We start from the raw sequence: 27,308 nt of genomic DNA, 5'->3' as shown, positions 1-27,308 counted from the left end.
AGCTGAGTCAGAACTGGATCTGTCTGAACTCCCTAAACTCACAGCCCCAGATAATGATGATGAGGAGCTGATTTAAAGGTGTCAACCATCAATAAATCATCCCTGTATGTAAGATTATATGGCATATATGGCCATATAATTATGTTTCTATGTAATGTTTTTTTGGTAGGGTTTAAGGAAAATGTTCACCACAGATGGCATATTTGATTAATTTACACTGTCTAGCTTACATCACCATTAACTCTTCTTAAAAGGTGTCTGCTATCCACTTCTATGCTTGCATGTACATTAAAAATAACTTTTTTAACATGCATGTCTGGAAATGATCATATAGTATAACCGAAAGACAACCAGTTAGTCCTTTTTTAACCAAACCAGGCCGCAAAAAAACATTTATTATCCATAAATATCACATGCAGGACTCATGACCTCAGTATTTCTAAAAGCCTGCCTGGCCACAGCCCTGATACTTATACAGGAGTAAATTAAGTGTATATTACATAGATGTATTCACCTGTTTTCTGGTTACAGGATAGTTAAATCATGAGGTCTGTTTTGCACAGTTACTATATATTTGGTTTTTGCAGATAACATATAAAATAGTGTTTGCTGTCAAGCCACCAACTGTACAGTCACTTTTAATGACACCCAGTCATGACCTCAAGGCTGCAGCAGGTTGTATTTTTGATTTGGGTGTTGCCTTCAGATAATTAGGCAGCTCCATCTATAACATTTAATTGATGTGTCAGACGTTGCATTTTTCTGTTTGGGAACATTAAGTAAGCACCTACCGGTTTTGGATATCCTAACCTACCCCTCATGTCTATATCCAAACACCCAGTCTTTCTGGGGAAATAAAAACTATTTTGCTGACAGCAAAAGCTTGGCGTGGCCACAAGGTCATAAAGATAGCTGAGCCTTGTTGTGGGCTGTTATTACGCTTGATCAGTCATAGGCTGTTAGCCAAAACAGCCCTGATAAAGCAGCACTGAATGATTGACGACTGACCTAAAAGAACCTGCAAACTTTTTTTCTCATGTTTATTTAGCTTTAAGGGATTTATCCAAGTAAGCATGCTCCTCTCAGCTTCACTATCATGAGAAAGGTTAGTGGTTACTACCATTAATATGAGTTTATTTGTTATTGATAATAAAATAGATGTCCTTTGGCAACTGGAACCAATGAAGCCTGATTATTAATTCCCCTCAATTTAGTCTAGAGTGATGCTAAAAACATGGAGATAATTGGGTGATTCTTACCAAGTGAAGACCTGATAGATGTTATCTGCTGCAGGATTCCTGCAGGGCTCACTGGACCTGGAGCTGAATCTGAGGCTGCTTTGATGATGGTGGAAGTGGGGCACAAACACTGAAATTACAGCAGTGAGGAGCCCAGAAAATATCTGTTTTAATGTTAAATATCAAAAGATTTTCAACTAACAGAGATCGAGGGTAAATCAGACAGGCTGAAGTGAACACTAAAGGGGAGCACTAACAGGAACACCAAAAGTATTCTGACTGTGCTGACAAAATGGGAAATATACATAGCCTATATATGGAGAAAACGTGTATGTGAACTTTTGCTAAGCTTTAATTTCTTTCATTCACATTCAGAGCTGCAAAACTAACCATCTCTCAAACAAGCCAAAGAAACAAATACAAATAGGCACAGGCAAACACACGCATGCATGCATGCACACACTGCAGAGACACACACACACACACACACACACACACACTTGTTCTTATCCAGGGAATAGCAATCACCACCATCAATTACAGTTGAATATTCAGTTATTTAAAGCTACTGAGTGATTTTGTGTCACTTCACATTTTCCTGGACTGTAGAAGTTTCGGATGTCAGGCTATGGGGTCTCCCAGTAAAGGAAAAGAGAATAAAGGGTGGCCACAGGTTGACCTCTGCTGTCAGCTAGTAGGTGAGCATCTACAGCTACGAACACAAGACTAGAGCTCTCTCTAGTGGATAAGATGAGTAGAAACAATATAAACATATACTGTGAGATGAGTAGAAACAATATTTGTTAAATACATGTCCATATGTTTCTCATGTCTGTATATTTTTCAAGAGAGGGAGGGAAAGGGAGATGTTTTTTTCTTCTTTTTTACTATTAATGCAACTTTATAACAATTCAATCAAATTGTGTTGTGAAAGACAAAAAAAGATGGATGAGCATTCCTATTGAAGCCCTGCACTCATGTTAAAAGATGTTAACCCATTAGGCCTTGTAGTTGGTATCAAGTTCTGCCGTCATGAATCTATTGGTCCCTCTGACAGACTACCACTCTCTAGCCCAGACCTAACAGTGCCTTGAAGCTGCCGTTAAATCCTACACTCACCCAAGCAAAGATCAGATACTCTGCATTCATATTTACTTTTTTTATTTTACTATTTTTATTTAATCTGCTAAACTACCAAGGCTGGCCCCACTGCCTTGATGAGTAATATCCATCTGAATACCATGACAGCCTGTGCAGGAGTCGAGCCGTCAGTCATGCCTGCTCTCAAATAGTTACCAGTTATATTTCTGATATATCAGAAACCTTGGAATCTGATATTTGCTCTTAAAAATCCTACCCTACATGCCTCTGCTGTGATGTCCTACCTTTACATTTTCCCTTTCTATGAGCAGCCTGTTGTCCTTCTCTGATGACAGTATGCTCCACTTATAAATTGCAGTATTTTAAACTGTCACCCCCTGTTGTGTAAATGTGTTAGCCTAGATGAAGGGCATATGTTGACTAAGTAAACTCATTTGACATGTCATAATTTGTACTAAAGTTTGAGGATGACCCATGTACCTAATTAATGACTTTGTAAAACTAATACTGGTTTCCTCCCCTTTCTTGTAGCAATTATCCTTACGTGTAAAGGGGAGGTCCTAACTAGGAAACTGCACATTAAGCTTCACAAAAGGTAGAATTGTTGCATGGCTATTGTATTTTATGCTTAGGCTACTGAAAATGCCCTTGACATTAAATTATTAAAGTTTTATTCGTTAAATTGAACCTCATTAAGAAAACTTCAAGTGCTAGCTAGCTAGCTAGTGTTAAAAGCAAAATGTTCATGTTTGTTGTTTTTTTGTAGAGCAAGCTACACCGTCGTGCACCAGCCTGCCTCTGTCTGACAGTTTAGGTTTCATTTTCTTTGAAATGAAATCTTCTGTTTATATTTCCCCGTCTGTCAGCTGTTGTTATTCGCCACGTCTATGCAGCGGCTATGGAGAAACGCAACAAATGCAGGTAACGTTAGGTTATATTTTAGACGCGACGTGAAGTTACACAGGTGATATGTAACGTTAGCAACGTTTAGTTTCATTAAAAGGGTGACAGTTAAGATTATAGTTTAATAACTAACCTGCTGTGGTTACTTTTGACCCGTTTTGGACTGTGTGGAGACGGTCCCCAGCCTTGTAAACTTTCTTTAATGCTTGCAGCCACTCCAGTCTGTGTGATATTTAAAAAGCAAGCATCAACTAACGCTAGCTAGCTGGCTGTCTGAACATTAAGTTGAGTTAGCTTCAGTTGGTCAGTAAGATTGTATAGGCGCTAGCTACATTTGTCACACAAAGTTAATCTAAATTTATAGATGAATTCCTTCTATAACCTCCATTAAAAATCTCAGTGTCTGTGTAGAAAATAAGCTACTTTTATGATCATCCAATATAAACAATATAAAAGGTTACTCACTAGATAGTCTCGCATTGCCAGACCTACAGCGCATACATAAGTTACACAGGTCTGGGTTTACAACCGATTTGGGCTGCAAAATAGTCTCAGAAAGGAACTTGTTTTGGTGGAACATTTGCATCTTGCGAAAGAAAACGTCACATAAAATATTAAATGAAGTTAACAGTTCAGACAACGCAGTAACGTGAACTAGCTATTTAAATTAGCTGGATCGCAAAACTCTCTGGGACTTGGATTTCTCCATTTTAACAATGCAGTTGTTTTAGGTAACATATATAGCTAGCTAGTATTTTAGGTGCTTTAACCAAGAGCATTCAAGTTAATTTCTGCTTCGTTGGTTTATCTATGCCCCCCTCCGATGTATGTGACTGTTTCCCCATCAGCTTCGGCAGCGGCTTTATATTTGCCACACCCATCCCCTCCGGTCCATCTATTTCAGCCAAACCTGCTTTCAGCATGGCAGCGGGTGCCAAAGATGCTCCGAGCACACTTACAGACGTCAGTTCAACAGAGATAGTGGAGAACAAACCTTTGTTTACATTCCCAGGTAAGCTAGTAAGAAAAAGCTTGAATATTGTGAGCAGAGGAGACTCTAGTGTCTGTATTCAGTGTCTACACTTGTGTTAAATGTTGTGCAAACTTTGTGTGAGAAGTTGAAATCATTAAAAGTTGAGAAAATGCAGCTAAAGCATTGCATCACTGCATAGCAGCAATGTTAATACAGTTACCAGCAATGTATTCAAACAAAGAAGAAAAGCTGTAACATCTCAACTAGATGATACAATTCCAAAGAATTACAGAACTGTCCATTGATTTCCTACATTTTTATAATAATAATAATAATAATAATAATAATAATAATAATAATTACTTGGATGATGCCTGTTTTCTGACAGTATCTAGACAGGTCCCTGATCCAATCTGTGACTCTGGTCTAAGAGACTTACAGAATGTTTTTGTTCTAATAAAATTCATATCCCCCAATATTTACAGGTACTTTAGCAAAACCTGCTATCAGCACAGCAGCGGGCGCCAAATATGCTCTCAGCACAGTTACAGATGTCAGTTCAACAGAGAGACCTTTGTTTGCATTCCCAGGTAAGCTACTAAACAGTTCTACAAAAAGAAAACTGTCAATGATCAGCACTGCCACTGAAAGTGTACTTTATCGGTTTTCTCCTTTGTTTGGATGCTTGTAAAAAATAATGTTTGTTTGGAAATGGGATACACAATTGTGTTCCAGTTTCCCAAACAGTAAATGCCTGCTTGAAAACTTGATGGTTCAGTTACAAAAAATGATAAAACTGGCAATTGATTTCTTACATGTTACAAAATCATTACTTTGATTATGCCTGCTTTGACATTTGCTGGACACATCTCTCAACCAACCTGTCTCATCAGAATGTTTTTGTTCTAATAGACTCCACTGTAGCTCCTGCAAATATCTGGGTGTGACATAACTGTGTTTTGCCACTTATCTACAGAATAAAAAAAAAAAAAAACTGAAATAACAAATGCAAGTAATTTTATAGTGAGCTTTATTTTTATGCATTTTACTCTTCAGAAGAGGTGAAACATAGCAAATCCACAATATGAATTACTCTTAAACTTAACTCTTGAACTCTCCTCAGCAGCTCAGCCGAAGTTGGAATCTCAATGGAGAGACATGGATTGGACAGAAGAGTGAGTAAAGCTGTGAACTTCAATTGAGACAGTTTGTAATTATTTAAATTCATAGCAGTCAAATAAATATATTCCTTCTCATTTAAAGTGAAAAGAAAACCTTATTTTGAACACTATCAACTAAATTCTAACCCAGGCAAAAGACGAGCCTGATGAAGACCATCAGCTCCTACAGGCCGATCTGTCACGAGGTGACTCAGGCTCGGGTTCTCCTCCTGGGCCCTGTCGGTTCTGGAAAGTCCAGCTTCGTCAGTTCAGTCCAGTCGGTATTCAATGGAAGAGTCACCAACCGGGCCATGGTGGGCTCCTCCTTGACCAGCTTTACCAAAAAGGTACAAGTGAATCAGTAACAGAGAGAAATCACTAAAACTATTGGAATTTTCTTGGTGGGAGCTAAAATTCCTTGTCCATCCATCCATCCATCCATCCATCATCGTACGCTTATCCGAGGTCGGGTCGCGAGGGCAGCATCTCCAGCAGGGGACCCCAAACTTCCCTTTCTTGAGCCACATTAACCAGCTCTGACTGGGGGTGCCCGAGGCATTCCCAGGCCAGGGTGGAGATATAGTCCCTCCACCTAGTCCTGGGTCTTCCCTGAGGCCTCCTCCCAGCTGGACATGCCTGGAACACGTCTCTAGGGAGGCGCCCAGGGGGAATCCTTACCAGATGCCCAAACCACCTCAACTGGCTCCTTTCGACGCGAAGGCGCAGCGGCTCTACTCCGAGTTCCTCACAGATGACTGAGCTTCTCACCCTATCTCTAAGGGAGATGCCAGCCACCCTCCTGAGGAAACCCATTTTGGCCGCTTGTACCCTGGGTGGATGGATGGATGGATAATTTCATTGTTAGGCTTTGAAAAGAGAGTGGACCTCATCTGGCATTTGAGCAAGACACTGAATCCCTACTGTATTCAAGAGGGTATCTTAGAAATTCATCCACAAAAAAAGCAAAAGGCCACTTTCACCTTCTTAGAGGTCTGCCACGTTGTGAAAGGCCGTCGGTGATCAAAGTGTTATCAATCATTTCCATTTTGTTCAACAGCTACATATGTGCCTGTACTCATTGGACACAAATATCTTCAAGATCAGTTTCAAGTTTATTTGGAACACATTATGTCAAAAAAAATAAATTCAAAATTTGACAAAGACATCTTTACTTAATGTCCAATTACTAGCTTTTCTCAAGCTTTCAATCTTATGGTCTTTGTCAGTGAATGGCGTTTGCCTGGTTAACATGGAGACACTGAACAAGAATGTCTCAAGTTTGTTCATCAGAAGACAGTGTGGTGCAAACCTCCAATCAGCAGATAGTCTGTTCCCATGCTTTAGGCGTCCATCCCTTCAACTTTCTTCTTGTTTGTGTCAGCTGCAGTCCTTCCACATCCATTGTCAGAAGGGAGAGGATCCTACTGGACTGGTGCTGTGCGATATTGTGGGCCTGGGGGGTGGAGAGATGACTGGACTGACCCTCTATGACATCCTGTCTGTCATTAAAGGTCATGTACCTGAGGGACACAAGGTGAGCAGAATCAGTATTGTAATATTGTCGTCTTTAGCTACACTAGCAGCATTGCTCTAAAGATGGCATTGTCGGTTGTTTGGTCCTCCACTTTGGTTCAGACTGAAATATCTAACCAACCACCAGATGGATTGGCACATTTTATGCAGACACTCATGGTTCCCAGATGATGCATCTTTGGTGGTCCTCTGGCCTTTCCTCTAGCGCAACCAGGAGGTTAACATTTGTGGTCTTGAGTGAAATGTCTCCACCATTATTGGATGGATTGCCATGAAATTTGGTACATGTAATTATGTTCCCCTCAAGATAAATTGTATGAAATTTGGTGATCAACTTACTTTTAATCTAGTGTTATCATCAGGTCAAAATATTATTAAATACAGTGCTTTGATTTGACTTGTAACTAAATACCTGTACAACTAATGACATGCCCATCAGCCTCAGCTATACTTTTTGTTTAGTGCTAATTGCTAGCACACAACATGAGTTTGTTGAATAAATCTCTTAATTTCTCTCTCCCAGTTTAGCCCAGATCAGCCAGTGAGGTCTGAGACTGTGGGCTATGTGAAGAAGCCAAGCCTCAAAGACAAGATCCATTGTGTGGCCTTTGTGGTGGACGCCTCCAAAATCCTGACCTACCCCAAAGGACTTAGCACCACCTTCCAGCAACTCCGAGAGCACATCAGTGAGCTGGGTAAGAAAAGTTCAAACAAGCAGTCAAACACAAAAACATTGTCACAAACAGATTAAAGTCCCTTAGCAGAAAAAAATGGGCTTCGACATTTGACAAAGCTTTACTTCTGTCAGTTTTAACTTTAATGTAGTTTTTACCTTAATGTAGTTTTTATGGTTTTGAATTTGTTTTTCCGCAGAGGGGCTGATGTGCACAACTTTGGTCTTGAAAATTTCTTTAGAGATCATCTGAACGAAAGTGCTGTCGGTAACATTTTATTGCAGTGAAACCTTAATGACAGCATTGTATTCCGTTAGGTGTTCACCAGGTGGCTCTGCTGACCCACGTAGACCAAATTTGTCCAGAAACGGCCAAAGATGTCACCAAGGTTTACGAGAGCCGCATCATTCGGGACATGGTAGGTTGAAATAAACCATATGCAGTTTAAGTGAACTGTTAAAGTGAAAAGGAAGTGCACAACCCACATAACCATGAATGTATTGCATGATGCAGACCTATTAGCACTCAAAATATTATAGATACAACATTTGCAATTTATTCATTTTTTATTTACAAGATACTTTATTTTATGTATTACTATGGTGTGGTGTAACCTTTTTAATTTCAGTAGGGGACAGCTTTTCTATGTGGTCTATAATATGGATATAAAAAATAAACAGGTTATTTTACAATACACAAGTGGAAGAATCAGAAATATACAGACTGCTTGTGGCATATAATACAAAAATAGCCAAACTATACAGGAAGGTGAGATCACCATGCAGACTACAGGAGAGGAAGTGTGACCACAGTTTTGTTGGACAAATGGAAAAGTTGGCTTTGGTGCTTCTTATTATTTTTGCTTATTTAGGTTCACATTACCAGATTAAAATCCAAGAAAGGCTTGGATACCCAATTCATATGACAATTGGACAAATTATAATGACCTTCAATTTGAATAGATTAAAGTTAGTTTGGGGGTGTAAGGTCACAACAAATTACAGTCTGTAACTATGAAATGTGTCTAGACTGGTTTACATTTACAAAAACAAAAAGAGGAATTACGAGCCATCAGATCCTTTTATTTTGTGATTTCTCTCAGGATTATTTTCAAACTAAAAGTATGAGATGGAAAAAAAACAAATGGCTTAAGATGATATTTTTTTCTGTCCTAATGTCACCCAATTTGACATTGTTCTTAACCAGCTGAAGGAAGTGATTACTGATGGTGTGAAAATCTTAACGTCAGGTCTTTGTGTGTTTATAGATGAGTAAAGTTGGAGCTTTGTTAGGTATGTCGACCTCCTACATCGTCCCGGTGAAGAACTACTCGTCAGAGCTGGACCTGGATGCGAGCACTGATGTGCTTCTGCTTAGTGCGGTCGACCACATCCTGCAGTATGCTGAACTGTATTTCCAGGACAATACACCACAACACACAGGGCCAAAGATAGACTAAAACATTCATTTCTGAGCTTTTCAAATATGTCTTTCAAACAATATTAAGAAAGTCATCATTCACATTTAAATAACCATTTATTGTTTTATGTCAAACGTTAAAGAGAAACCTCAGATGAGGGATTTTGAGTTCAGCCACTCCTAGTGGTTATGTCAAATAACTTTCTCATAATGGTTTTTACAAATATAATTTAGAGTATAATTCAGAATAAAATCAGAAGTTTGTGATATTTAATTTGCAAGTGTGATCTGTTCTTTATATCAACGGCAATGGACTTCATGCAAGAACAATTTCTACAGACAAAATTACAGCAAGTAGGCTGTGTAAGAAAGATTGCTGCATTCCCATACTTGCCTTGACCTGTCATAATACTGATGTAGGCTACTGCACAGAAAGTCTGCCTGTCTCCAAAGGGGGAAAATATACTGTTTGACACAAGACCTATAATACATTTTGATCTGAATTAATTTAAAGTTTACAAATGTAACAGAAATCAACTAAATAAATAACTCGCAAAATCAATATTCTGTTCACAATATGAATCATCATCATCATCATCATCATGGCTGGCCAATTTACTGTGAGGTTCAACAACTTTATTTTAGATTGTATGATTTTATTGGCGTCTGTCACGATGACAGCTGCCTCAGGGTCTTACGCAGGTACTCTCCGGGTGAACATATTCCCTCATTATATACAGTATAATGATAAATATTCTCTCCTCCATCTCCTCAACTGTCACATCTCTTTGACCGCCTCCCTTCTAAGTCATAAATCAATTTACTTTAGAAACCCGTTTTCTATTGTTACTTTATTTCAAATCACTCTTAAATTTACATTACAGCCCTGCTCTGTTGACACGTGGGTAGCTGCTAATTGTTTTGCGATTGCTGATTTTCGGTTACAGGACATGAAACTGCCTACTGAAAAGTAGTAGCAATTGTGTAAATGAACAGATAGCCGTGATTTGGGGCGTCGAGGATCAAATCTCACAAGAGACATGCACTCCATCGTGAACAGGTGGCGCTAATTAGACTGAAATGAACGATTTATTTTGATTTATCCCAGTTAAGACAGTTTGGTGAACGTGACTTGAAACACTTCTACGAACAAGGCTCAAAGAATATGAATTTATATAGCCACACAACCTTTTTCACGGCAGACGTTGACATATCTATTCAAAGCGTGGTAAAGTTAGTTTTGTTTTCGATATTCGCCAGACATTCACCAACAAATGGCAATACCTCCTAAACGACTTGGTTAAAAATAATTTAAACCCTATTGCTGCTAAAAGGCAAAAGCTAACAATGTTTCACAATCTTAATTTTCCGTATTTTCACTCTATAGAATAAGCACTGTCTCACAAAAGCCGCCGCAATGTGAGTTTCGCCGGAAAGCTCGCTCTTGACAGAGAAGCGAGTAAGGGACCGTGGGGAAAGTGCACTTTTCTTTATTTCTAAGGAAAACGCAGTGGGTGTGCTTTTTAATAGCTTTGTCCAAAAGTGAGACAGAGACATCAAACCAGTATCATTCAGTAGAGGAGGACAGGGGACAACTTTCACAACCTCTCCCTTTACCCCTACTGGCTGAAATTGGTATTGCATGTCGAAAATTAACATTCTTTTGTAATAGCTTTGTCCAGCAGCGAGACAGAGACATCAAACCAGTGTCATTCAGTAGAGGAGGACAGGGGACAACTTTCACAACCTCTATTTTTACCCCTAGTGGCTGAAATGGGTATTGCATGTCCAAAATTAACATTCTTTTGTAATAGCTTTGTCCATGAGTGAGACAGAGACATCAAACCAGTGTCATTCAGTAGAGGAGGACAGCGGACAACTTTCACAACCCCTCCCTTTACCCCTAGTGGCTGAAATGGGTATTGCACGTCCAAAATTAACATTCCTTTGTAATAGCTTTGTCCAACAGCAAGACAGAGACATCAAACCAGTGTCATTCAGTAGAGGAGGACAGGGGACAACTTTCACAACCTCTATTTTTACCCCTACTAGCTGAAATTGGTATTGCATTTTAAAATTAACATTCTTTTTGTAATAGCTTTGTCCAAAAGTGAGACAGAGACATCAAACCAGTATCATTCCGTAGAGGAGGACAGGGGACAACTTTCACAACCTCTCTTTTCACCAATACTTGTGTTTTTGTACAAATTGTACCTTATTTATATTACTATATGATCATTGATTTATATCAATGAAAAAATGTTCAGGACAACAGCCATTTTGACAGAACTCGTGTTTATGCAAAGACATTGGAGGAGATTGAACAAACTGATCAAACAACATAAAACATTAAAAAACAACGTAAAAAGAGTAAACAATTTGTTTTTGTACAGGAACAATTTCAAACGATTTTGTAGTTTTTACCTACAGAATGCACACATCCACAGAATATTCTTAAATTTACGAATGTCTCTTTTTGGAATGTTGACACAGACAGAGTGATACCACCTTTCACATGTGCTGCACTGAATCTGGTGAGGGAAAATTGTGACAATTAAACTTTGTATACTTTTATATTAAAGGAACACGCCAACTTATTGGGAATTTAGCTTATTCACCGTAAGCCCCAGAGTTAGACAAGTCGATACATACCCTTCTCATCTCCTTGCGTGCTGTTAAGCTGTCTGACGGCTCCAGCGGCATCAGCCCATAACAGAACAGGCAGGTGAATGGTTGCAGTAATCCTACTGCTCGCCAACATGTTCCTATTTACATGTTGTGATTTGTAGAGTCACAGCGTGTACAAAAAACAACGTAACATGAGACACAGCCATCTTCTAACCGTAAACAAACCGGGAACTATATTCTCAGGCGGAAGAATATAGTACTTGGGCGGAGTGATATGCTCGCAGCAAGCCTGTCTGAGAATATAGTTCCCGGTTTGTTTACGGATAGAAGATGGCTGTGTCTTGTTTTGCTCTATGCTCAACAATGACATGTGGGGCCCAGATGAGGGCTTCATGGGCGGCAAATGTGGGCCCCATTATGGGCTTGCGCACCGGGATCCAAATTGGGGCAAGCCGTGGAAGCCCAGACATACTAAAAGTGGGACCTGTAAGGGTCTTATGTGGGTCCTAACTGGGTAATTCATGTCGGACCCATTTGGGCCCCCACCTGCCCTAAGGGGTTTAAAGTGGGTTTACACCCAGGATCCAGCCGTGGATGCCCAGATGGGCTTTAAATGGGCTCTGTAAGGGTCTTATGTGGGTCCTAACCGGGCAATTCATGACAGACCCATTTGGGCCCCACCTGCTTAAAGGGCGTTTAAAATGGGCTTGCACCCAGGATCCACACGGGGGCCAGCCGTGGATGCCCAGATGGGTTTTAAGTGGGACCTGTAAGGGTCTTATGTGGGTCCTAACTGGGTAATTCATGTCAGACCCATTTGGGCCCCACCTGCCTAAAGGGGTTTTAAAGTGGGCTTGCACCAGGATTCAACCGTGAATGCCCCTATGGGCTTAAAGTGGGCTCTGTAAGGATCTTATGTGGGTCCTAACTGGGCAATTCATGCAAGGCCTATCTAAGCCCAACCATGCCAAATGATTTAAGGAAGCAATCTAAGAAAAAGAAGAATGAATATAAGTCCAAGATAAATAAAAGACACTTGACGCCTTTGAATTGCAAGAAATATATTGTTAAAGGGGTGATAGAATGATTGTATAGGGTATTTCACACTGTTCCTTATGTTCTCCTAATGGGTTATGTAACATTGGTTGGGCTGAATATGACCTGGTTGATATTTTACTGGCCCTTATGCATCCCTGTGTTTTGGCCCTATTTGTAACAAGAGCTTTTCTTCCAAATATGGTATGGTCATGAATATTTAGATGAGCTGCGCGGTGATTGGTTGAGCGACTTGCCATACGCAGACATTAGAGACGCGCGCTGATTGGTTGAGCGAATCCCCAATACACATACATTAGAGAAGCGACAGAATCTCATATTCCAGACACTGCAATGTTTCATTACCAAATTCACTTCTGAGACTTTTTTAAGCGAGAAATCAACTATATAAAGCTCAAATATGGGCCGTTTTACAAAAATTGATGGCTAATTGCAAATTTGGTAAAGACGTGTCGGACTTTAGGAGCTCCACACAGTCTGACGGAAGCGACAGCCTGCTGGGCTCCATACCCAGGGCAAAGTCACCCTTTGTGGATACTGCATACGGGGCTCCGCGGCCAGCTGCCGGCATAACTATATCTATAAATAATACATTTACGGTTTTGAATGTCCCAATGTCTTATAAAGCTAACCGTTGTGTCCGATTTGATTTTAAGGCATTTTTATGAACGCGGAGCGTCTTTGTAGGACAAGCAGCTGCTTGCTATATGTCCCATTCATTACAATGGGGAAATACCGCAGCTAGCTAGCTACACTTCGCCATAACTAAATTATATTTACTGTTTGAATTTCGTCCACGCCACTTATACAACACATTCCCCAATGTCTTATAAAGCTAACCGTTGTGTCCGATTTGATTTTAAGGCATTTTTATGAACGCGTGCTTTGTAGGAACCGAGCAGCTGCTTGCTATATGTCCCATTCATTACAATGGGGAAATACCGCCGCTAGCTAGCTACATTGTCGCCATAACTAAATTATATTTAGTTTGAATTTCCGCTCACGCCACTTATACATCATTCCCCAATGTCTTATAAAGCTAACCGTTGTGTCCGATTTGATTTTAAGGCATTTTTATGAACGCTTAGCGGTCTTTGTAGGACGAGCAGCTGCTTGCTATATGTCCCATTCATTACAATGGGGAAATACTGCAGCTAGCTAGCTACATTGTCGCCATAACTAAATTATATTTAGTTTGAATTTCGTCACGCCACTTATACAACATCATTCCCCAATGTCTTATAAAGCTAACCGTTGTGTCCAATTTGATTTTAAGGGATTTTTATGACGCATAACGGCGTCTTTGTAGGGACGAACAGCTGCTTGCTATATGTCCCATTCATTACAATGGGGAAATATCGCAGCTTGCTCACTTCGCATAACTAAAGTATATTTACAGTTTGAATTTCGTCACGGCATGAATATTACAGGTTCCTCAAGGTCTTACAAAGCTTAGCTAACACTTGTCCGATTTCGGATTTCAATTGAATGTATTTTTGTTAATGTCAGAGTTAGGAGGAGGCTAGCTAGCTCTCATTGATGGACTCCATCTCACCGCGCTCTATCAATGAGACTCCGCGCGCCACAAAGAGGCGTTTATTTCCCGGATTGTTTAAATAACTCAACACACATACCCATTATAAGATTAACTGGAACCTGCGGGCCGCCGGTAAAAGATTGCGGGCGTAACAAGCTCGCTGACACTGCGGTCAGGGTGGCGATGTAGCAACCCAGGCAGCACCAACACCGGCACTAAACTCAGACACACAGTCGGAGAAAATTTGCAATTAGCCATCCATTTTCGTAAAGCGGCCCATATTTGAGCTTTATATGGTTGATTTCTCGCACAAAAGTTTCAGAAGTGAATTTTGTAATGGAATAGCAGAGATCTCGTGACCTAGCTAGATTCAGAAGACTACCTGATCTCAGGTCAGTTGTGTAGCCTATGTAAATGTTGGGGCGTGACTGTTCTCTTAAGGTTCCGGATTTTGAGATGCTTGCGCCAAGCAACTCAGCTTTGTTGGGATTTGCCCGTTTTCAGAGGCAGTTTCAAAATATGAGATTTTCATAGTAAAGGGGTGTCAGTGGGACTTTGAGCTTCTATGTATGTCCTATTTACCCACCAAACTGTCGTTATTCAACTATGACAGGGTAAAATCGGTTTTGCATTCTATCACCCCTTTAAATTGAAAAAAAAAAAAAGATCTTTAAAAACAATTTAAATGTCACAACATACGGTAAACAAATCAAAAATATATTTTTTAAAAATCTCTGAAAAAAAACATCTCTCCAAAAAAAATACATAATACAAAATTGTTACATCAAACAACAAACAATCTTTAAAAAACAATTTAAATGTCACAACATACCAGTAAACAAATCAAAATATATTTTTAAAAAATCTCTGAAAAAAAACATCTCTCCAAAAAAAATACATAATACAAAATTGTTACATCGAACAACAAACAATCTTTAAAAAACAATTTAAATGTCACAACATACCGGTAAATAAATCAAAAATGTTTTTTTTTTAAATCTCTGAAAAAAAAAACACCTCTCCAAAAAATACATTAATACAAAATACACTCATGGCGTCTGTGTGGTGGACGCTCCTTTTTCTCTTTGGGCTCTTGCAGCCCTCTCCCCTCCACGGTCACGTGCGCCGGTAAACCACTTCAACAGCGCCATTTCCACTTCACATTTTGAGTCATTGCATTACTCTTCAGTGCACCTAAAAACAAAGGAGCATAAGTCAATTTAGCAAGGTTCTTTTTTGCTCCAACAAGTGCATGTTCTGCTCTTTCAATGGGTTGTCTCAGTCCGTTTTTTAGCGCTAACAGTCACGGAGATATTCAAGCAGTTTAGCACTGTGATGGCCACAGCTGTGGCCACACAGCCATCTTAAAGGCGGTAACCTCATACACTCACATTTATCTTAGTTCATGCTGTTTTCCTTAAGATTGGTTTCTATATCTTTTCAGACACATTATATATTTTGTTGTAAACATTTATTTAGTTTTAAATAACTTACAGGGCACTGGATTTGGTTTACACATATACTTTATAAGTTTTGGATTGGTTTTCTAATATAACTGTTTTCTTTGAGCTTACTAGTGTGTTGCGATTCCACACCCTGGAGTGAGGCATGCAGGCTGCAGGGACAAAGGGGTGGCGTCTGGAACTACAGCAGCTTTATAGGAGTGGTGGCTAAATTGGACTCTACCACTACTTGTTATGTCAGGGGGGAGTTAGCTTTATTTGTCCTCAAGATATTTGAGTTTTGATTTGTATTGTCTTTAGTACATTTATTCAGTTAATGTTAATTAAGATTACATTTCTTTTGGAGTAAGTGTTTAGTTGTTTTCTTTTGTTATTTGTAATTTACATATTAGTGTTATTGTTAGTCTCCCCTGGGTGTCAAACCTGGTCTGATCACTCAGTATATACGTACGTCTTCGTTTTTCTTGTATAGGTCAGTTGTATTTTTGAGTTTGTTATGTTCAGAGCTTAAGTTCAGTTTGTTTATTTGACCTCTTTTAAGGGCACAAACTTTATGTTTATTTGTTGGCAGATTTTTTTGTGGGTAAAATAAAAAACCCTATTTTGAAATCTCCTGCGACTTCTCATGCCTAACTGCTTGGTCCCTGACAAGCACCATGGATTTTGCTTTTCTAGTTAGTGCTCACCTTTCTTTGAAAAGAAGTCAGTTACCAATTGTTTCCCCTCATTCTGTTTTCTCTCCTCCTCCTGTCTTTCATTTCTTTTGGTAGTAGTATTGGGCTTTCTTTGAGAAGACATTTCTACAGCAGAAGTTTGCGCTCCACCAGACGCTCAACTGAACTGGCTAACGTAATGCATGCAGGTGGACTAAACCATTTGGCACATTAGCAAGGGGGTGAGACCTTTTTGTATACAAAATAGTCAGTCAATCAACCAAGTTATTCTGCCAATACACTAACTTTACATTTCATCTGATATGCATTATGAAATGTTATTAGGAAATAAAAATATTCAGGTAAAATAAATATATGTTCCAGACTTTTCAAGGGCCCCTCTCCCTGGGCCCCTGGTAATCAGTATTGGTTTTACCCCCGGTCCGATGCCCTGGTGTCTGTGCTGCTGCTCGTCTTTATCCAGAGAGAGAACACTAAGCGACGCACAGGTCTGCTTCAGAGCTCCGTCTATCGTGATATATTAATTATTGTCCAACGCGCTCTCCGCTGTTCTTCTTTTGGTTAGATTCTACATCAGATTAAACAGCACAAACCAAAAATACAGACCGCTGTACAATCTGCAGTGTTATTTTCTGGCAAAATAATATTTCAACTTACCTCAATTTGTGAATGTCTGATAGAAGTTCTCCTTGAAGTAGACAGCTAGCAGCAGTGCTTTCCAAATGGACTGTTAACGCGTTTGCAAAACAAGGCCTTCGCACACAGGCCCCTTATAGATGTCCTAAGAACTGCCTGACCAAATAACAATTAAATACAGTAAAATTCGTAAATTGAGAGAATTAACAAACGTTAACTGCTCCGCTGGCTTCATTATGAATGAGCCTAATTAGGTGTTGTGTGCATAAAGCGGGGAAAGAGTAATGAAAATCTGTACTCAATGTACAACAGTACTGTTACATTGCTAAAATATTACTCTGTTACAAGTAAAATTACTGGTGTAAGAAAATACTCAAGTAAAAGTACAATTTGTAAAAATAAAACTACTCAGAGTATTAGTTACTTTTAACCACCGCCACTTCTCCAGACTAGGGCTGGATGTGTGTTTTCCTTTACCAAAAGTTAAAATGCCAACAATCTATTAATCATTAATAATTGATTAGATACAAAACAAGTGTTTTTCCCTCATTTTTTTCTCAAACAGATCTACTGTACCTTTTACAGCCAACACATCAGTCATTGTTGGTGTATGTGCTACACCTTGATAGTACATGCTACTCCTTGGTCCAAGGACATCTAACAACACAGAAGTGGAAGAGAGATTGATGATGAGGCCTCCTGCAAGTCCTTTTCTAACAAATATTGAATTACAATTTCCTAAGAGGTAATAAATGCATCATATTCATGTCCATAAAGGGACTAGCTGTCTGTGAGTTATTTGGCCTCATCTTCAAAAATGAAGTACCGGAAAACTCGAATAGGATCCCGGAGTTTTATTTGATCAAATAGACCATTGGGACAGGCATCTATGGGATGTGGATAACCGTATGGGGTTATTTGTAGGGATGCTTGACATTGATTATGTACCGATATCCGATATACCAATATTGTCCAATGCTTAATTTCCGATACCGATATTAGCCGATCACGGATACCGAAACATATGATCGTTTATAGGCTTACTGCCCACTGTTCCATGACTCCCTTGATACTGGGGATTTGAATGTTTTGAAGGACTAGCCAGCAACCGGTAGACTAACTGGGGTGCGGTGCTACACTACCTCTCGAAGTAGTTGCCAACTGAACATTTCTTTGACTGAGGTAAACTGAAAACAAATAGCCACACAAGAACAAAAATTCAACTCATTCCACTCATTGGGGCTTAGATCTGCCCTGCTCAAGAATTTATTTACTCTACAAACCCTGTGTGTATGCTGGTTGGCCAACAACCTACACCCACATTTTGTCTGCATTCGCTTTGAGAGGAAACAAGCTTTCCAATAAGGTATAAAATGACATACTTTAGTCATTTTAAACCATTTCAAAAAACCGATACCGATATTTACCGATATTGAATTTTAAAGCCAATATCGGCCGATAATATCGAGCATAGTTATTTGTCTAAATATGTGTTTCTGCCCCAAAGGACAGGCTCTGGGACTGGGCTATTATTTGAATTGTTACGGTAGGCCTGCAACCTTTCTGAGAGTCCACTAATCAGCATAATTCAACACAGCGTAAACTTTGACCTATTTTGATGTTTTTACATTTTTGGGAAGTTACATTTTTCATTTTCTGCACGACTAACAAAAATGACTGATGGATTGTTTTGGCAAAAGATCTACATGTATGGAATGTTTGTTCTTTGGTGACTAAGCGTGACTTGAAATGTATTGAGTTACAATTACTCAATCTCAACATGCTTGATTAGCCTAAATGTAGAGTTACTACAAGTTAATAAAAATTGTACAGTAAGTAATTACATAACTCAATAGGCCTACATAGTTACTTGCGCCTCTGCCATGCAGGACCCATATATGTGTTCCCAGATCAAACCCATGACCACTTGGCCACAAAAATGCCATGCAGGACCCATATATCGTTCCCAGATCAAACCCATGCCCACTTGGCCCATAAATATGCTATGCAGGACCCATATATGTGTTCTCAGTTCAAACCCATGGCCACTTGGCCCATAAACATTCTATGCAGGACCCATATATGCGTTCCCAGATCGAACCCATGCCCACTTGGCCCATAAACATTCTATGCGGGACCCATATATCGTTCCCAGATCAAACCCATGCCCACTTGGCCCATAAATATGCTATGCAGGACCCATATATGTGTTCTCAGTTCAAACTCATGCCCACTTGGCCCATAAATATGCTATGCAGGACCCATATATGTGTTCCCAGATCAAACCCATGACCACTTGGCCCATAAAAATGCCATGCAGGACCCATATATGCGTTCCCCAGATCAAACCCATGCCCGCTTGGCCCCATAAATATGCTATGCAGGACCCATATATGTGTTCTCAGTTCAAACCCATGGCCACTTGGCCCATAAACATTCTATGCAGGACCCATATGCCGTTCCCAGATCGAACCCATGCCCACTTGGCCCATAAACATTCTATGCGGGACCCATATATGCGTTCCCAGATCAAACCCATGCCCACTTGGCCCATAAATATGCTATGCAGGACCCATATATGTGTTCTCAGTTCAAACTCATGCCCAATTGGCCCATGCCTGTCCCTTATGGGGCCCAGGTAATCAGCTCATATTGGCTTCCTATGTGGGACTCATACTACAAAACCTACATGGGACCCGTTGATTTCACCCAGCCAACGCCTACGCCCACACAGTAACCATGGAACCCCGCACTTAAACCATCTGGGCCCCACATGTCATTGGTGGCTGGGTAGGAGACTGAAAGCAGGACACATTCAGAAACCTGTATCTCACTCAAAACAGCATGGATGGATTTTTTTCAAAGTTTGTATGTGTGGAAGCACCAGAGACACAAAAAGCACCCCCAAAATCCCAGAAAAGTGATTTTTTCATAATATGGGCACTTTAACGAACTCCTCCTAGAGATTTCATCCGATGGACTTCAAACTTAGTCTGTACCATCCCAACACCTTAACGATGAAAAGTTATTAAAGAAAAACTTTCGATGTGTCAGTGCGCTGGGTGGGCGGCATTTTGGTGTTTTAGCGTATGAACAAAGAAGTTATTTTATTGCAATTATGGGACGTGGTAATCTGCCCGAAATTTCTCACAATTGACAAGGGTCCAGGCCTGAGGACACCTACAGGCCAAAATTGACTTTGGTCATAGCCCCCCGCTGGCAACAGGAAATCTGCCTTATATGACAAACATCATCCGATTTGCATGAAACTCACAATGTGTGGCTACGTGTTATACTGAGGCCCCCTATATAATATGGCCACGCCCACTTACTCAGGCCACGCCCCTTTCATAACATTTGAACCTTTAAGGTAGAGTCTTGTGTGAGTTGTCATTGAACTCAGCAGAGAGTTCCTTCTTCATTGGTCATGGTTTGGCCGCCCCCTATGCTTAAGCCACGCCCCCTTTCAGAACATTCAAACCGTTAAAAGTATACCCTTTGTGTGAGGTATCATTGAACTCAGCAGAGACTTCCTTCTTCATTGGTGATGGTTTTGCCCGTGTTCAAGCCACGCCCCCTTTCATACATGCTGAGCCATCTAAAGGGTAGAGTCTTGTGTGAGTGATCATTGAACTCAGCAGAGACTTCCTTTTTAATTGGTGATGGTTTGACCCGCCCTATGCTTTAGCCACGCCCCTTTCCACAGCTAATGAACCGTATGACGTAGAATCTTGTGTGAGGTATGGTTGAATCGTGGGGAGTTCCCTTTTTGTTGACGAATTTTGCGGCGTCTGAGTGCCGCGCAAATACACGATGCAAAGGGCGCGCGTCAGCCGGTAACCTGATGGCCCGGTAGCGAGGGCCGTCCATCGCTGCTCGCAGCTTTAATTCTTTTATTTTCTATATCTCAATAATATTGTAATGTTTTTTTTTGCCTGACCACTAGTAAAAGTGTAACTGTGAATCCTATTTCAATACAGTAACTTTCATCAAAATTTTTGCCATAGTTTACATTACATTATCCCTCCAGACACTGTTATATTAACAACATGACTAAGCAATTTTGTCTTATCAATGACACAAGGACTTGTCGTTCCGATGGCACTGACATGTTCATTGACACAGATATTTACTTTTGAGAGATGAACTAAGGATTATGAGCAAGAGACTGGCTTTTGGCTAATCCATGGTGTTTTCCTATTTGTACAAATTGTTTTGAGAAATGCACTTACTGTTTTGCAAATGTAGAGGATGATTCGGTAATGTACCAAAGCCACAGAGAAAAAACTGTCTAGAAAATTACTACAGAACATTTGCTATAAAGTTATTTCAAAGTTAACTGCATACTAATTATATAATTATCTGCATACTAATTATTTCAGTACTTGTCTAATAATTTAACACTTGAGATCTATTTCTAATAGATAATTAGGCCCGGGCCGGCGCTGACAGCGAAGGCCCTATTGAAACTGAAGGAATTATAAGGGCCCGAAGCACGGGGCCGCGAAGGCCCTATTGAAACTGAAGGAATTATTGTTTCTTTCTTTCTTTCTTTCTTTCTTTCTTTCTTTCTTTCTTTCTTTCTTTCTTTCTTTCTTTCTTTCTTTTCCCGTCAAATGAATTGGCTTTTTGAGGGGCCTTAACATATTCAAAAACTCACAAATATTTGGCGGTCGCATCAAGTCTGGTGAAAATTTACGTAATTTTAAAGGGTTTCGGGAATAGGCGCACAAAAATGGCTCGCTAGCACCCCCCCAAAGTTAAGAAAATTGAGCCTCGGCGCGTTAACGTAGACTCACGAAACTTGGTACACATATGTAACATGTCAAGATGTACAAAAAACTTAATTAGAGCCATACCCTAAACCCAACAGGAAGTCCGCCATTTTGAATTAAATGTTCGAAATTAGTGCGATTTTGGCCATTTCCACATGTCCATACTTTCGACGAACTCTTCCTAGAGATTTCATCCGATAACTTCAAACTCGGTCCGTGCCATCTTAAGAAGTTAAAGATGAAAAGTTGTTAAAAAAAAAACCTTTCGTCATAGGGCTGGCCGGGCGGCCATTTTGTGCGTTTCGCCGCCCGAAACAGGAAGTGGGTGTAACTTCGAGTTTACGTTGTCCGATTACCTCGAAACTTTTTCGGATTCATAAGAGTCCAACCCTGAGGACAAATAAAGGCCAACATTTACTTAAAGTCATACGGCGCCCCCTAGTGGCAACAGGAAGTAGGCCTAAAAGTCAAGGTGCTATACTTTAACGAACTCCTCCTAGAGATTTCATCCGATGGACTTCAAACTTGGTCTGTACCATCTCAACACCTTAACGATGAAAAGTTATTAAAAGAAAAACTTTCGGTCAGACGGTGTGGGCGTGGCGTGGCGGCCATTTTGAGTGTTTAGCGATGAACAAAGAAGTTGTTGTAACTTGAGTATACGTTGTGGTATCTGCCCGAAAATTTCTCACAATGGACAAGGGTTCAGGCCTGAGGACACCTACAGGCCAAAATTGACTTTGGTCATAGCGCCCCCGCTGGCAACAGGAAATCTGCCTTATATGACAAACATCATCCGATTTACATGAAACTCAGAATGTGTGGTCTACATGTGATATGAGCCGCCCCTATAGTTTAACCACGCCCACTTACTCAGGCCCCGCCCCCATTCATAACATTTGAACCGTTTAAGGTACAGTCTCGTGTGAGGTGTCATTGAACTCAGCAGAGAGTTCCTTCTTCATTGGTGATGGTTTGGCCCGCCCCTATGCTTTAGCCACGCCCCTTTATAACTAATGACCCGTTTGATGTAGACCCTTGTGCGAGATATCATTGAACTCAGCAGAGACTTCCTTATTCATTGGTAATGGTTTGGCCCGCCCCTATGCTTTAGCCACGCCCCCTTTCACAGCTGATGAACTGTATGACGTAGAGTCTTGTGTGAGGTATCGTTGAACTTCGGTCGGGGGGAGTTTCCTTTTCATTGATGATTTGTGGCGTGTGAGTGCCACGTGAATGCACAGTTGCAAGGAGCGCGTCGGCCGGTAACAACCCGCGGCGCAGAGGTGCGAGGGCCCGTCCATCGCTGCTCGCAGCTTTAATTGTTTCTATTCTTTCTTTCTTTCTATTCTTTTTCCGTCAAATGAATTGCCTTTTTGAGGGGCTTAACATATTCAAAAACTCACCAAATTTGGCGGTCGCATCAAGTCTGGTGAAAAATCTACGTATTTTAAGGGTTTCGGGAATAGCCGCCCAAAAATGGCTCTCTAGCGCCCCCTAGAAAGTTACAAAAATTGAGCCCCTGCAGTGTGTTTAATGTAGATTCACGAAACGTGGTACACATATGTAGCATGTCAACATGTACAAAAACTTCATTAGAGCCATACCCTAAACCCAACAGGAAGTCCGCCATTTTGATTTCAAAGTTCGAAATTAGTGTGATTTTGGCCATTTCCACATGTCGTACTTTAACGAACTCCTCCTAGAGATTTCATCTGATCAACTTCAAATTCGGTCTGTGCCATCTTAAGATGTTAAAGATGAAAAGTTGTTAAAAGAAAAACTTTTCGTCATAGGGCGGCCGTGGCGGGGCGGACCATTTTGTGCGCTTTCCCCCGAAACAGGAAGTGGGTGTAACTCAAGTTATGCGTTGTCCAACTGGCTCGAAACTTTTCAGGATTCATAATAGTCTAACCCTGAGGACAAATAAAGGCTGATATTTACTTAAAGTCATAGCACCCCCTAGTGGCAACAAGAAGTAGGCCCAAAAGTCAAGGTGCTATACTTTAACAAACTCCTCCTAGAGATTTCATCCGATGGACTAGGGCCGGGGCCAAACCATGACCAATGAAGAAGGAGCTCTCTGCTGAGTTCAATGACACCTCACACAAGACTCTACCTTAAACGGTTCAAATGTTATCGAAGGGGCGTGGCCTGAGTAAGTGGGCTTGGTCATATTATAGGGACCGGTTCAGTATCACATGTAGACCACACATTCTGAGTTTCATGTAAATTGGATGATGTTTGTCATATAAGGCGCATTTCCTGTTCCCGCGGGGGCTATGACGACCAAAATTCAATTTTGGCCTGTAGGTGTCCTCAGGCCTGGACCCTTGTCAATCGTGAAATTTCGGGTTAATACGACAAGCGTACACTCAAGTTACAACAACTTCTTTGTTCATCGCTAAACACTCAAAATGGCCGCCCGCCACACCCACACCGTCTGACCGAAAAGTTTTTCTTTTAATAACTTTTCATCGTTAAGGTGTTGGGATGGTACAGACCAAGTTTGAAGTCCATTGGATGAAATCTCTAGGAGGTAGTTCGAAAGTATAGCACCTTGACTTTTAGGCCTACTTCCTGTTGCCACTAGGGGCCGCTATGACTTTAAGTAAATATCGGCCTTTATTTGTCCTCAGGGTTGGACTCTTATGAATCCTGAAAAGTTTCGAGCCAGTTGGACACATAGACAGTATATAATGGACCAATAGACCCCTTGCTCTGAACGGAGACCAGTGAAGGCTATTAGAAACACTTTTCCCGGTGATCTCTTGCTTTACTGCGCGCCCAACAACTGAGAGAGAAAACGTAAATGTGACGTGAGCAACATGTCTCAAAGTCTTCTGGTAGCTGTGCCAAGAGAAATCTCAATCATTCCCAATCTTACAGAGACGGAGAGCGTAGGTATATGTAAGGAGATAACATGGGCACAGGCTAATTATTGATCACTAACATGCTAGTTAACATTAGTAATTAAACCTTAACAGCTCATGTAAGTTCGAAACTGCCTGCGAGCTTCTCCTGTACTATACAGTAATTCCTCTACTATGTGACACAATCGTTAGCCTATTTTTACAAAAACGTCTGCTACGGAGCCATAACGTGAGGTACAAGGTAATGGAGCCTTTTATACATTGTCATGTTTCTTTAGAACTAAACAATGGACAAATAGAGTCTTTAAACGCTTCAGATGTAAAGTTATTCGCTGTCAAGTGACGTCAAAATGAATGCTAGTCAGTGGAATGCTAACGGGAGGTGATACCTTTGTAGCATCAAAATGGCGCCATATGTGGTTCGAGTTCTGAAGCGAAGCTTACCCCCTTGGTTGGACAATGTACACTCAAGTTACACCCACTTCCTGTTTCGCCGGCGACACGCACAAAATGGCCGCGCCCAACGGCCACGCCCTATGACGAAAAGTTTTTCTTTTAACAATTTTTTATCTTTAACATCTTAAGATGGCACAGACCGAAGTTTGAAGTTGATCGGATGAAATCTCTAGGAGGAGTTACGTTAAAAGTACGACGTGGAAATGGCCAAAATCGCACAAATTTCGAACTTTGAAATCAAAATGGCGGACTTCCTGTTGGGTTTAGGTATATGGCTCTAATGAAGTTTCTTGTACAGCTTGACATGCTACATATGTGTACCAAGTTTCGTGAGATCTACGTTAAACGGTACGGCAGGGGCTAAATTATTTTAACTTTCTAGCGCTAACGGAGCCATTTTGACCCTTTGGCGCCTATTCATGAAACCCTTTAAAATACATTTTTTCACCAGACTGTTGATGACCGCCAAATTTGGTGAGTTTTTGAATATGTTAAGCCCCTCAAAAAGCCAATTAATTTGCCAGGAAAAAGAAATAATTCCTTCAGTTTCAATAGGGCCCTCGGCGCTGTCGGCGCCGGGCCCTAATAAAGTGTTTCCGAATCAATTGCAAATTTTATAGTTAATTCATGGTTTATATATTGTAGTCTCTTAACTGTTAAATTATACATATATTACTATAGTATATACAAATAGTGAGTTCTTCATTCCTTTTCAGGGTAGAAATCAAAATATTTTAATTAGGTCATATGTAAAGACTAAGATAATGCTTGAAGCCATTATAATAACCAATAAATATATAAACAGTATGTTTTCATTACCATTGTAAAGCCAACATAATAATACAAATCAAACTCGCCACTCAAAAATGACTATATCAGTTTGTGGGAGCCTTGGCTTTTTCATGCCCATGTGTAGTAAAGAGCACTCACACTGAAGGATCAGTGCAAGATTCTCCTTAATTGTGTGCTTACAATACATACCTGATGCTTCTAGGATTGTTCCAGCCACCCCCTTACGTAGCTCAGACAGGAGACGCATACGGGAAGGTATCATTATTTCAGATGGTGTCACTGGAAAGGCTTCCACCACCTCCTTACAAAAAGAATTTTAATTTTGGACATGCAATACCCATTTCAGCCACTAGGGATAAAGGGAGAGGTTGTGAAAGTTGTCCGCTGACCTCCTCTACTGATTGACACTGGTTTGATGTCTCTGTCTCACTCATGGACAAAGCTATTACAAAAGAATGTTAATTTTGGACATGCAATACCCATTTCAGCCAGTAGGGGTAAAGGGAGAGGTTGTGAAAGTTGTCCCCTGTCCTCCTCTACTGAATGACACTGGTTTGATGTCTCTGTCTCGCTGGACAAAGCTATTACAAAAGAATGTTAATTTTCAACATGCAATACCAATTTCAGCCACTAGGGGTAAAGGGAGAGGTTGTGAAAGTTGTCCCCTGTCCTCCTTTACTGAATGATACTGGTTTGATGTCTCTGTCTCACTTTTGGACAAAGCTATTACAAAACACACCCTCTGCGTTTCTTAGAAACAAAGAAAAGTGCACTTTCCCCACGGTCCCTTACTCGCTTCTCTGTCAAGAGCGAAGCTTTTCCGGCGAAACTTACATTGCGGCGCCTTTTGTGAGACAGTGCTTATTCTATAGAGTGAAAATAACGGAAAATTAAGATTGTGAAACATTGATAGCTTTGCCTTTTCTAGCGGCAATAGGGTTTAAATAATTTTTAACCAAGTCGTTTAGGAGGTATTGCCATTTGTCGGTGAATGTCTGGCGAATATCGAAAACAAAACTAACTTTACCTCGCTTCTATTCAAAAGCATTAATGATGGCTGCATTCCACTTAGGAGATCATGGCCCTGGTATTGTGCATGCTGACTCTCTGAAATAGCTTACTGACACTTAATGGAATTGAGCCATCGTTAAGGTTATCAATTTCAGCTGTGCTTTTCCTATATAAGTCAGAATGTCTGATGTAAAAAAGGTCCATGCATTGTGTGCAAATAGTTTAGTGCTTGGTAAAACAACATTAGTAGGCCTACCTAAACAACTATTCACAGTTTAAAACGGAGCTACACTTAGCAAACACCTTTGAAATGCACATTGGAATTTACACAGGGAAATTCAGACACAAACATCAGTTTTATTTTGAAGGCAAAATTATTCCAGTCCGCACTTCCAGTTTCGTTTCT

General features: G+C 40.4%; 1 protein-coding gene and 1 long non-coding RNA gene across 5 annotated transcripts in view; one reads left to right on the top strand and one right to left on the bottom strand.

Annotated features, from left to right (window-relative positions):
* LOC120565370 overlaps positions 1-1,365 on the bottom strand; it is a 46,053-nt gene extending 44,688 nt beyond the window's left edge. The window contains exon 1 of the long non-coding RNA XR_005640228.1: positions 1,260-1,365. This is a non-coding gene — a long non-coding RNA (uncharacterized LOC120565370). The remainder of the gene's footprint in view (positions 1-1,259) is intronic.
* Positions 1,366-2,842: 1,477 nt separating this feature from the next.
* LOC120565367 (interferon-induced protein 44-like) lies at positions 2,843-9,270 on the top strand. 4 transcript variants are annotated; one of them, XM_039811149.1, is made up of 10 exons: positions 2,916-2,934; positions 3,206-3,260; positions 4,091-4,254; positions 4,701-4,805; positions 5,339-5,390; positions 5,527-5,722; positions 6,757-6,909; positions 7,432-7,603; positions 7,900-8,000; positions 8,850-9,270. In XM_039811149.1, the coding sequence occupies exons 2-10, from the start codon at positions 3,238-3,240 to the stop codon at positions 9,039-9,041; spliced, it is 1,158 nt and encodes a 385-aa protein (XP_039667083.1). In that variant the 5' UTR covers positions 2,916-2,934; positions 3,206-3,237; the 3' UTR covers positions 9,042-9,270. The 4 variants fall into 4 exon arrangements, with proteins under 4 accessions (XP_039667086.1, XP_039667083.1, XP_039667085.1 ...); XM_039811152.1 differs by lacking the exon at positions 3,206-3,260 and having other exon boundaries at positions 2,843-2,934; XM_039811151.1 differs by lacking the exon at positions 2,916-2,934 and having other exon boundaries at positions 2,976-3,260; positions 6,763-6,909.
* Positions 9,271-27,308: the final 18,038 nt, after the last annotated feature.

The sequence above is a fragment of the Perca fluviatilis genome, chromosome 9, assembly GCF_010015445.1.
Source record: "Perca fluviatilis chromosome 9, GENO_Pfluv_1.0, whole genome shotgun sequence".
Taxonomy (NCBI): Eukaryota; Metazoa; Chordata; class Actinopteri; order Perciformes; family Percidae; genus Perca; species Perca fluviatilis.
This window is presented reverse-complemented; position numbering and strand designations above follow the sequence as displayed.